Source organism: Mixophyes fleayi, chromosome 5 (assembly GCF_038048845.1).
Source record: "Mixophyes fleayi isolate aMixFle1 chromosome 5, aMixFle1.hap1, whole genome shotgun sequence".
In the NCBI taxonomy this organism is placed as follows: Eukaryota; Metazoa; Chordata; class Amphibia; order Anura; family Limnodynastidae; genus Mixophyes; species Mixophyes fleayi.
In genome coordinates, this window is record NC_134406.1 from 110,307,674 (window position 1) to 110,320,822 (window position 13,149).

Sequence of the window (13,149 nt, forward strand, 5' to 3'; positions counted from 1 at the left end):
TACTACTCAGTCGTTATATGCATAACTGTGATTGTACTATCCATTATTGGCCTGCATATCTGTGCTGAGCAAGTCTCTACCAAGCAGCGCCACACATACCGTTATATAGACTTTGTTGGATACGCTGCATACCTTTTGGATCAAGTTCCTCTGTGCTCTCAGTGTCTGCATCCTATTATCTTTGTATGCTTCCACTCATCAACACTTGTACTCATCCTCACCTATTAAGCAGTGGTACAACTTGCTATACGCAGACCACTGACTTCCCCGCTACCTACCTGCACCTGGACAAGTCTTCTCACCATAAGCAGTGGTACAACTTGCTATACGCAGACCACTGACTTCCCCGCTACCTACCTGCACCTGGACAAGTCTTCTCAACATAAGCAGTGGTACAACTTGCTATACGCAGACCACTGACTTCCCCGCTACCTACCTGCACCTGGACAAGTCTCTTCACCATAAGCAGTGGTACAACTTGCTGTACACAAACAACTTATATCCCTGCTACCTCCCTGCATCTACTCACGTCCATCCTGATCTCCGTGTTCAAATCTGCCTTTCCACTATATCAGCTAGAGGCTGATTCATTGACCAAGGATTGCTGCAAGTCACTGACTTTCCTATTATTTACTGGAATTCTCTCTCCATCTGCTGTGATATCTGTTCCGCTAGTCACCCCGCTGCCAGAGGACCGTTGTGTGAACTTCACGACTCTGGTAAGCCCAGTCATCTGGTGAAATCCTGGGCAAGACTCCTAGTGCCCGTGACACCTCCCCTCTTTACTCCCAACAAAAAATAAAAAAATCCAGCAGTTTGCTCCACTCGTTTTATATCTACAACATTACATGATCTACCTCTGGTTTTGGGAAAATTCCTTACTCTTATAATCACCCTGTAGATCTTTAACTCCCAGCTTCCCCCTGAAATGTACCATGATGTGAAAACTATATTTATATGTTTTATATTGTTTTTCTACGTCTTTTATTTTCTTTACCAGAGTTTTTATAATGTGTATTCTTGGTACTCGTTTACTGTTAGTGACATGCACTGTTGTGCTTTATATCTACCTGCTGTTATATATAAAAAGTTTAAAAAAAAAAAAAATGCGGATAGCATGTACTTCAAAAGATGTGAACGTGAGTGATGGGACATTTGGTAGAACCACTTCTCTTGGAAAACTAATAAGCTCCTTTGGATTTCAGTATCATCTCTATGTGGATGATACCCAAAATGATCTATCCTCTGCTGGTCTCTAATCATTTCTCAACATAACAATAAAGCCCACCCCACAAGCTTGTTGTCTAGGTGGGCAGCACAGTGGCCTAGTGGTTAGCACGTCTGCCTCACAGCACTGGGGTCATGAGTTCAATTCCCGACCATGGCCTTATCTGTGTGGAGTTTGTATGTTCTCCCTGTGTTTGCGTGGGTTTCCTCCGGGTGCTCCGGTTTCCTCCCACACTCCAAAAACATACTGGTAGGGTAATTGGCTGCAATCAAAAAAATTGACCCTAGTCTCTCCCTCTCTGTCTGTCTGTCTCTGTGTGTGAGTGTGTGTCTATAGTAGGGAATTTAGACTGTAAGCTCCAATGGGGCAGGGACTGATGTGAATGAGTTCTCTGTACAGCGCTGCGGAATTAGTGGCGCTATATAAATAAATGATGATGATGATGATGATAGGTGTGATCTTTGACTCAGATCTATCTTTTGTTTCCCTTATTGGCTCTATATCTAAATCATGTTACATACATCTAAACATTTCTAGAATATGCACATATCTCACACAAGACAGTGCAAAAACTTTAATTCCTGCACTCATCATCTCCTGCATTGACTTTTGCAGTTCCCTCCTTAATGATCTTCCTCAAATTAAACTCTCATTCCTACAATCTATTTAGCATGCAGCGGCTAGATTCGTCATCCTTGCAAATCATTTGTCCTTTACCCAGTGGTCTTATACATTTTACCGGAGAACACGAAACCAACCATTTCTTTTTCCTTACCATCTCCTTTACCTTACTCAACTCCTTAATCAAACAAAGCATCTCATGTGATTTGGAAGGTGTTGTTTATGGTTTAGCAGCCTACAATATGTAGGTATGACCAAAAGACATCTTATGACATATTTACAATTTCAAAAAAGGTCTCACAACACACAGTGTTTCAGAGCATAAACTGAAATTTTAAGGTATAAAGCAACTTCATAAATTCTAGAGGGGGGGCAATTTTGTAGAGACCTTAGCCAGAACAGAGGCAAAATGGATTTTTGAGATGAAAACAATGACTCCTGCTGGCTTGAATATTGATTTTGATCTAGATCCTTTCCTAAAACTATAGCCGTCTAATTTGAAGGCCTATTATTGGTTACAGATGGAAAACTTTTTTTATAATTTTTTTACTACTAATAATAATTTTTTATGTATATCACCACCATTTTTAAAAGAGATTATTTTTCATGTTAATGCAGTAATATTTTTAATATATTTTTTAACATATTTTAATAATGCCAATTGACATAAATTGTCTTCTGGAATACCAAGACCTAAAGGTTGTGTGAATATTATTAGGAACAATAGTATACTATTTTATATTTATCAGATTCTGATTATATACCTTTTTTTTTATATGTTTTTACTAATAAAGTTTTTTGAAAAATGTTGGTTATACCTGTTACTAAAGGTGTTCAGCAGTGTTAATGTGGATGTTAACACTTTTGCAACTTAAACAGGTTGCTGTTTATTTAAAGATGATAACAACAGATGAATGCAGTTACTCACAGTTGCTTGTAGTACAACAGTATTATATGGGGTTTGGGGTTTTATATAACTGATGGCACGCAGCTACTAATGCTGCGACTGTCCCCTTCACTGTCTCAAGTGTATGTGCGGCGCGAAAAGCCGAACTTCCGGTTTCGGAGGTCTGGACATGCCAAGTAGCACAAATCGGGCATTGGAGTCCTGCCCCACTTCCTGTTTCCTCCTAGACAACCGGGGAAAGTAGCGTTGCTATGAAAGCACGCAGGAGATGGAGTAAAAGCGCTCCTGTACTCTAACGAAAAAAACTACAGGGAGGACAACCTTAATTAAGCCCTCCCAGCTAGCAGTCCGTGCGTTCCAGCCAATCTGGACCGTAGTATTCAGCAGAGCAGCACTGAGCTGCTTCAATATTTACCTAATTGTTTTTTTACAGATGTTTCACAGATCTGACAACCTGAAACTTTTGGACAAAAATTAGTATTACAAGATCTAATACAAGGATTGTCATTAGTGGTGAAATGACATCTGATCGTACCTGTAGACTTCGCCATTGAAGTTTCCAAATACCCAGAAACTTCTAATACAAAAGTCCTCCCTGTTTGCATTCGGTCAGTGTGGAGGCTTATGCTGATATTACTAGGACCAGCACTAGTGAAAATGGCTACCATTTCTTTACCATCTCCATATGGCAAACACATAGGCTCTGTACATCTGAATAAATACACAAACAAGAAAATAAATTCATTTAAAATACATGCATACCGAAATAATATGACGAAGAAGATTAAATATACACACATATATATATATATATATATATATATATATATATATACATACACAGTATATGTGTGTGTGTGTGTGTGTGTGTGTTTATTTATTTTTTTAGAACGCAATCTATTATTTAGCATTGCATGTAAGACAAACAAAGGATAATTACCTAGGTGTACATCTATAGTTTTCATTATTCCATTTGTTATACGTTGTATTCATTGGTGTAGCGTTGGGTGAGAAACTGCTTGAATAATAGTTTAATCCATCAAATACACTGCTGTTGGCACAAAAGCAGTCTGACTCATTTATTTGGATGGTAAATTTAAAGCTGAAATATAAGAAAAAAGAAAACATATTAAGATTATGAGAAGATGTTAATGAAGTATTAAATAATAGGCATTTTAGGTGAGCTATTCTCGGGTTACTTCACACCTGTGCCCAAATAATAGTCCAAGAGAATTATTACAGACAGGAATAAAGTAAATGTTAGTAAAATGTTATAGTAATACATTCCAGGACCCCCAAGCCCTGTGTCAGTTCAGTTTTGCTTTACATAATTCATATACTTTATTGCAGCGCAGAGAATTCAATAATGCTCATTAATGACAGCAAAAGTTAGCATTTTACTGTGTGCGTGTCCCTTGTTAAGTTCCTGATTAGATGGAAAACTGTTGTTAGACCAGTAACATAACATACACTATACATTTTTTTCAGGTTTTCAATGGAACAATAGTTAGACAGAGGTTAGAATTAGGTCAACACCACTATTGAGTATTAAACATAATACAAACCCTGGTGGGAAATGTGGATGGTAGGGGATCGAAGGGTAGAGGGTAAAGTTAGTAAGGAGATGTATGGGATGGGGAAAAATCCAGATCGGCTCTTCTTCACAACTTACTTATTGAACTTCAGTTCAAGATAGAATTGAAACAAAAAGTTAATGGGAATGAGAGGTTTAATCAGGGGCCTTATAGTATCCAAGCCAAGGGGACCATGTAGATTGAAATTTAATTGGGGGAATACTCTTTATATAATTAAAATGTTATATCTGTCATATTCAATAAATGACAGCAGTTATAGGAGGAGGTCAGTTTGCTTCCAATTAGAGGCAATTGAGCATTTTGCTGCACTAAGGATGTATCCCAACAGTGCGGTTGTATATTTGGATGTGGCTTGGAGGGAGCATTGCAGTAAAGTATATGAAGGACAGTCTGGTAAAGTTAAGCTAGTTATGTTATTTACTGTCATAGATATCTCACCAATAGCTCATCATTTTATGTTGTCAACACTTTAAAAAAAATTGTGGTCCATAATGATAATCATTCTTCTGTGCTGTAATCTCATTTGCTTATTGAAAAGCGTGCCATAGAGGGGAGGGGGAGGAATAAGTGGGAGGTGGTCTCTCTTTGACTAAAATCCAGTATAGGGTGAGAATATGCCCAATAAGCAAGATTCAATGGCTACCCATAAACTACTGTAGCTATTAGAGTAGGACTGTTTATAGCACTAACATTTTTGTATTGTATTAGGGTTAGGGAGAGCCAGTCTCTGCTCCAATTTGTGTCTATAAATACTCTTAATCTGCTCCTCCTGCCCGACCAGACACATCTAGCTATTGTAATGCTTTCAGTACATTCTATGGGATTTTGATCGGAAGAATTGAAACAGATATAAGATTCTAGGTAATGTGTTGATTTTTACTGCTGTTATTCTACCTATCCATGATATGAATTGTGTGTCTCAGTCAGTAAGATATTTCTTCAGAGTGTCTAACAAGGTTGAGAAGTTTGCTTTAAAAAAGCTGCTCACAATGTCTGGTCAGGCAGTATTTATTTTTTCTGAGTGCCCTCTATAAGGCGCTCTATTTTTTTTTACTGTTGGGCACACAGAAGTTTTTCCACACAAAAGATTCTAATTTTTGCACCTGCTCAGAGGTGCTGTAATCCAGGTCTCAGTCTATACCTTTTAATTGGATGCATTTTACATCTTACAGTTGCACTTTAGTGAAAATTACCAATTCTAGATGTACAAAGTAATACAATGTTTTAAACACTCAAACGTAGCACAAAGATAAAATACACTATTATGACTAGTTTAAGACGTAAATGAAACTAAACCAAACAGTATTTTAGGAGAAAAACTTTATATTAAAGCTGAATTAGGATGTACTTTGTACTGATATTTTTAATGTGTCCATTATGTATATTTTCCATTATATTCACAAATAAATGTAGGCATATTCCCCTTTTATATGGGTGTTTCTATAGACCAAAAAGTGGGTGTGCACCTTGAAATTCACTTCGCAGACAACTAGGCACTCTCTTACAAATAAAGAAACAGTTCATGTCCACATATTTACTTTTCATAAATAAACTGTATTGGGTTTTGGCTTGTAGGTGTTATCAGTGTCCACCCAGATTACACCTACTACACCTTTGTCAAAACATGTTGACTTTTGCAAACTACAATAAAGAATATGGACAAACATCATTCCGTACAGTTACTTTTATTTTCTTGCATGCTGGAATTTATTAATGGAAATGGGTAAAAAATAATGATCCCACCTCTCACTCACTAGATCTGTCAAGCACTAAATGAGTGAAACTCTGGTTGGTTGATTACGTGGCAACCAATGAGATTTCTAATTTTTCCCAACACTATAAATGGTTGAAACTTTCCAATAATGTCTATGATTATTCTATATAATCTATCAATTAAATTAAGGTGATTTTTACTTTCAATTTGTTGACCGTATAGTTACAGTTATAATTTTTGGGCATCAATTAATTATTCACAGAAAAATTGGTAAGTAATAAGATTTTATGATTTGCTTTGTGGTTAGATGTCTCAGTGGCAGTAACTGGCATCCAATCCCCCAGCAGGAGAGGGCTTGGGAAGAACCCTGTAAATATCATTCACTGTCCTATCTAGTGTTAAAATGAAAGTGTACAGAACCCTACTGCAATAAGGGGATCAAGTGAAGCCAGGAATAAGGAAGGATCATGTCATGGTTTAATACAGGGGTCAGGTAAGAGCCTTCAGCGACAGTTATTTGTCTTGCCCACAAATCAATACAGGAGGTTTAGGAAGGATTTTAAATACAGTCTCATCTCTACAAGGGCTCTATAGTGTGCACTAGATTCAATACTAGGCAAAGAATTGTCCCCCATCAACTTAACACTTCAAGTAGGGATTATTTTAATATAAACCAGCCTCACAATGCTTAAAGTGGCTTCATGATATGGCCAGCACATTGGTTTAGTGTTCATTGGCTTGTGCAGCCTCAAATACACAAGGGAAGCACAGCTAGGCATTCCCCCAAATCCCCACCAATGCTCCATTACACCATGTGGACCTTGTATGAGAGCCTTCACCACTAAGATGATGCCTATATTATTGTGGTGCCCCCTTTCAGAGATGGACATATAACCATGTCCCTTCCAGTCACCATCCCATGGTTCCCAACTTAAGCAGAAGAGAAAGCATTATAGTGATTTGTATGAAGGACATTGTATGACTTATTTTTAGAATCTGCTGCTTGCCTACTGTCACTGCAGATTATGGCTATTGATCACTTGGTCTACCCTGTTTAATAAACTGGTGCTGTGATCAGCTGTGAAATGCAGCAGCATGTGTTACCACCCTCTAACAAGACAATACCATAGTTACCTGTGTTTTTTGGTGTTTTTTATAGGGTAGCGAGTGATAAGAAGCTGTTCTTTATTGCTATGAAACAAAGTGAAATGATCATATCAACAAACAAATGGGAAGGGGATAATGAGAATGAGAGGACTGAAATTGACACTCTGATAGTTAAATATTAAAGTAACTAAATTGGGACATAGCCACGCCTCCTCCAAAAAGGGGCGTAGTTGCATCATGTTAGGGATGTGGTCCTGGGAAGATGTCTAATGCAACCAACTCCACCTCTCCCTCCTCCTCTCATTCCCCCAAAACATTATTAATTGGTCACGTGCACAAGAGGTACCTGCCTCTAGTACACACCTGCCAAATTTCCCATGAGTTGGGACAAAGGTGCCGACCCACTGGACGGCTGAACAGTCCTCTCAAATCAGGACTAACTCACCTAATTTGGGACAGTTGAGAGGTATGCAGATATCTCTGCACATGGGAATGCAGCCTTGCATACCAATAAGATGCTGTACGTTGTCTGCTTGCAGCTTCCTATTGGTGAAACTGAAAAAGTACAGTTGATAATAGATATCAGCTGAACAAAGTAGTATGCGAGGCACTCCTGTCCTTGTAAATTATAAATATAAAATCAACTTTATTGATGATTATTAATTTAAAAGAATTAGATAAATAACCAAATATCATTGAAGTCGGCGAATTTAAAAATATAGAAGTGAAAAAGATTGAAATAAAGTGTTAGAGAAATAAAAAATGGACCCATAGAGAAAGCCGGTCACAATTATTAAATATCAGATACGTATTATAATTGCATGTGGCTTAATACGTGAAAGTTGGTGTTATGGCCTGATGCCTTTCTGCACTAAGTCCCTACAGGTGCTGTTAAGTGTTTTGCTGATCATCAGACCATAAAGACTGACCTGTGGCAATCATTCCTTGCTGGTTCATTGTATGTGTTACAGCTCTGGAGATCTGTATGTGTTACAGCTCTGGAGATCTGTATGTGTTGCAGCTCTGGATATCCGCATGTTTTTCAGCTCTGGAACTCTGTTTATGCTTACCTGGATTTTGGACTCTGACTTCACTCTGCATCTCTGGAGCCTGGCAAGTTTAAAAGACTTTGTTTTGAATATTATTTCTGGACATTTCATTTCATGCCTTGTCTGGCCCTTCAGCCACTGAGATCCACCCCTGCCTGTATTTACAATAAATATTTAAGTTTACCATCATCACCACTGTTTCTGTGCAATAATATTGTGGAATACACCTGAGAGCCGTGACAGAATGAACCAGCCAAACTTCATGGATCTCGCTGGGGCCACACCTGTGTCAGCTTTTTCAGACTCATCTATGCTACAGGCATTACAAATGGACATAATCCTGCTACGCTCCCAGCTGGCTAAATTTTCTACCTTGCTTATGGACCCACTCAGGAGGCTGTTAGACTCTGTCTCTTCTAATGCAGAAGCAAGTGATTTGTCTCCACCAACCCTCTCTGCTGTGGAATCTGTGCAAGCAACACGTTGTAATTGTGCTCCTACAAATTTGCAGTTTACTAAGAACTATGGTTTAACTAATTCCCGGTTCACAGGTGGTCCACGCCCCCATCTCTCCGAAGAGGAGCGGCGGCGCAGAATAACAAACAAATTGTGTCTGTACTGTGCCAGCAAAGAGCACTTCTTACATGACTGTCCTATCCGTAGACCATATCAGCCTACTGATCCATCCTCTGTTGTTTCCTCTCTGCATTCCAAATTTGTTTATGTTCCACCATTTATTCCTGCCTCCAGTGCCAAGCTTCCAGCTCCTGCCTCCTGTCCTGAGGTGCCAGACTCCGCCTCCTGTCCTGAGGTGCCAGACTCCGCCTCCTGTCCTGAGGTGCCAAACTCCGCCTCCTCTCCTGGGGTGCCAGACTCCGTCTCCTGTCCTGGGGTGCCAGACTCCGCCTCCTGTCCTGGGGTGCCAGACGCCGCCTCCTGTCCTGGGGTGCCAGACTCCGCTTCCTGTCCTGGGGTGCCAGACTCCACCTCCTGTCCTGAGGTGCCAGCCCCTGTTTCCAGTGCCACACTTCCAGCTCCTGCTTCCAGCTCCTGTGCCAAGTTTCCAGCCTCTGTTTCCAGTCCTGAGATACTATCTGCTTCAGAGAGGGTGCTACCCTTTCAATCCGCTCAAGAGACATTATTGAAGGTCCTGCCCTAGTTGTTGGTCAATACAGTTCAGCCCGAGTTGCCAGTCTACGCGGTCCAGCCCGAGTTGCCAGTCTACGCGGTCCAGCCCGAGTTGCCAGACTACGCGGTCCAGCCCGAGTTGCCGGTCTACGCGGTCCAGCCTGAGTTGCTGGTCTACGCGGTCCAGCCCGAATTGCCGGTCTACGCGGTCCAGCCCGAGTTGCCGGTCTACGCGGTCCAGCCCGAGTTGCTGGTCAGTGCGGCCCAGCCCGAGTTGCTGGTCAGTGCGGTCCAGCCTGAGTTGCTGGTCAGTGCGGTCCAGCCCGAGTTCTTACTCAGTGCTGTCGCATCCGAGGCTCCTCACAGTGCTGCCGCATCCGAGGCTCCTCGCAGTGCTGCCGGGTCCAGGGCTCCTCGCAGTGCTGCCGGGTCTGGGGCTCCTCGCAGTGCTGCCGCGTCCCAGGCTCCTCAAAGTGCTCCGCACCCGAGGCTTCTCCTACCGCTGTCCAGTTCAAGCTGTGTGCCCAGTCTAGGCCTTCAGATGAATGTGCTCTATCCGAGTTCCCTGAGTTGTGTGCCCAGTCCAAGGTAACAGTTGCCAACCCACAGCCAAAGTCTTCTGAGTGCCCACCCATGGACTCCTGTGCTATAATTGCCAAGGCTACCGCTTGTGACCTTCCCATGTTTCAGCCTCTGCCTTTTGATGGGGACCTGGATCAATTTTGTGCTCTTACACGGCAGTGTTTCAATAATTTCCGTTTTAATCCTACTTATTATGCCAATAGCTTTAATCAAGTAGCTACCATACTAATGGGTTTTAAAGGAAAGGCTCTGGAGTGGGCGCTGTCCTTGATAGAATCTGATCACCCCATTCTCTATCATACCAGTATCTTCATCGGTGCAGTGGCAAAGAAATTTGGACCACCCTCTCTTTTTGATCCAGCCTCTGATATCATAGAAACTTCTATGTCTTCACCGGAACCAACATTATCTCTAATGCAAGCTCCAGCATCTGCCGATATTCCAGATCCTGAAGCAGCTATGTGCTCAGCTCCGGTCGGGAGACCTGCATCTGAAAAGAAAAATCATCGTTTCAAAGCCCGTAAGAAGAAAAAATCTGCTGTCGAGGTTGGGGAGAGGAAAAGAACAACGTGTCTGGAATCTGCTTTGTTTAAGGGGGCGTACTGTTATGGCCTGATGCCTTTCTGCAATTTAATATCATCAGCACTGTTTCTGTGCAATAATATTGTGGAATACACCTGAGAGCCGTGACAGTTGGTCTGGGCTCTAATTCAGCTGATATCTATTATCAACTGTACTTTTTCAATTTCTGAATTCCTCTAGTTTTGAGAGCACCCCCTTATATTATATGTTATAGTTAACCATATTTACCGTATTTCCCCATGTATAAGACGCACCTTTTCCCCCCAAATTTTGGGTCTAAAAAAAAGGTGCGTCTTATACACTGCAAGTCTTACTTAACTCAATGAAGAAGTCGGCACCTAGATGTGAGAGAGGAGAGAGGAGTCCTCGCTGGCTGTATGGAATAGCGTGTCCCCGCTGGCAGGAGCCATCCCTATGCGAGCTTTAACCCAGCGATTAAGAGGAGCAGTGGGGGTAACTTGCACTAGAGGCTCCAGTGATGAGGTGCTGACTCTGATCAATCCGGGTGAACCGGAAGTCCCGCCGCGTAATCAGAAGTAGCGGGTCCGCCTGGCTGTTCCAACTCCATCCCCTGGTCTCCACCGGAAACAGGCCACAATTGCCGTGATAGGCGCTCCGAGAGGTAAGGCACTCAGCTAGGAGCCACCAGGGCCAGGGGGGACTTTTAGAAGGCGGGGGCACTCAGGAATCTGGAAACCGCCAGGAGGGCAGCATGCTCAGAGTATCAGATGGCGCGGGACGTCCAGCCGGCAGTGGGAGACCCCAGTCATCTCAGGAAGCTTTTTTTTCATTTTGGGCCCCAAAATTAAGGTGCGTCTTATACATGGGTGCGTCTTATACTTGGGGAAATACGGTAATTTAAGTTTGTCCTTACCTTGGAGCGGATTGGTCCACCCCTCTTTTAGTTTCCTATTGGTCCATGCAATCCCACCACCATATATGGTGGGCATAACAACATCCTTTTTTATTACAGTACTGCTAGAACTCCGAGAAAAACTGTTTCAGCTTAAAGTCCCAGGGTACCACTAAGAGAAAGGAGCAGTTTAGTTGAACTTTAACATGTAACTGGGAGTACTATTTAATATATTGATGTTCCTGCCTTCAAATGAGGAACATGTAGCCTTTCACTGTTTCTTTCAATGGATAAATTAAAAAAACATTTTTTTAGGAGAAAAAAGATGATTAGTTGAGTTGCTAGAAAAGCTTAAAGGCATTTAATATGCATATATATAATGTATGTAACAGTTTATATCACATTCAGAATAATATGATGAATACCATTATTTTCTGTAATTGAATTTGGGTCAATCTAGTAATATTTATATTTAATATTTGGACTAATTAACAAGAATATACATCAACTTGTTCTTCTCTACTAAAACCAGCTAACTTATAAGACCATTGTTCTTAGAGAACACATATTTGCATGTCTAGGCATTTAATACTGCAATATATCTTACAGCATTCACGTGACCTTACATCCTTATTGGCAGATACACCTTTTAAAAATCTTTAAATGCCACTGGAGTTCATGGGATTGTGTTTTACCAGATGCAGTCTTAATTGCATACAAAACCAAGTTCCAGAAGTAATGTCATCATAATTCCAAGAAGGTTTTGGTTGCAAAGGGGTGAAAGTAATACCAAAATCCTTGCTCTTTGAACTGTTTATCTGAAGAGAGGCTTTGTTACATTGCATCTTGTGAATGTCTTTTTTTGTGTTAGCATTACTATAATATGTACATCATTCTTGTACTACTTTAAGAAAGTTTAACAATGGTATTATTCAAAAAATAATTGAACCCTGAAAGATAATCTTTAATTATTTCACTTTTTTAATGAGTAACTGAATTAGAAAAGCTTATCTGGTTTAAGGATTACAAGCTTTTAAATTTATTGTGCTTAGAACAGAACATAGGAGAAAACACTGTTATTTTACCATCTCCTTTGGAGTTTATAGCAATCTATAACTTCAAGTAAGCGACTTTAATTAACACATATTCTGCAAACAAATTATTATTATGATGATGATGAGCATTTTAGAAAATTTAATTTTCAGACTAAATATAATATCCACAGTGAGGTAGTATGCAAAACAGTATAATAGTATCAAAAATCAACCACTGTGAATGGTCCAGTAAAGTTTTACTTTTACATGTAGTTCACCTATCTTTTTAACAGGACAGGATACACATGTTAAAAAGGTAACAACCTCCTGCTGTGCTGGTCACTCACATGAAAAGACTTAATTAGCATGGAATTTCCATTCTTCGTTTCTTATAAAAATAAATTTCCTCCAACATATGCCTACTGCATCAGAAATCAATACATTTCCAATACAAAAATCAGTACATTTGTAAAGATATACATTGGCACACTGCACCACTAATTGAAATACATGTATACAATAAATTATTTATAATTGATCCAGTATTAAAGAAAATGGAACATTCTGTTATATAAAGTTTATTAGAAGGCACGTTTGGAAGCCAATGGAAAAACTGATTCAGCCAGAGCTATTATTCTTTTTTTGCATCCCAAAGATGGGCTTTCCCTTCAAAATGATTAACAGCAAGGAAAGATACAATATAGTACATTACCATTTTCTATAGCACACAATTTCATCTCAACAGACGA

The 13,149-nt window shown here is 40.4% G+C and overlaps 1 protein-coding gene across 1 annotated transcript in view; it reads right to left on the bottom strand.

The window, feature by feature from the left end:
• PKD1L1 (polycystin 1 like 1, transient receptor potential channel interacting) overlaps positions 1-3,463 on the bottom strand; it is a 197,653-nt gene extending 194,190 nt beyond the window's left edge. Inside the window, exon 1 of the mRNA XM_075214369.1 lies at positions 3,292-3,463. Within this exon, the coding sequence (XP_075070470.1) occupies positions 3,292-3,454 (163 nt within the window). The 5' untranslated portion in view covers positions 3,455-3,463. The remainder of the gene's footprint in view (positions 1-3,291) is intronic.
• Between the last annotated feature and the right edge of the window lie 9,686 nt (positions 3,464-13,149).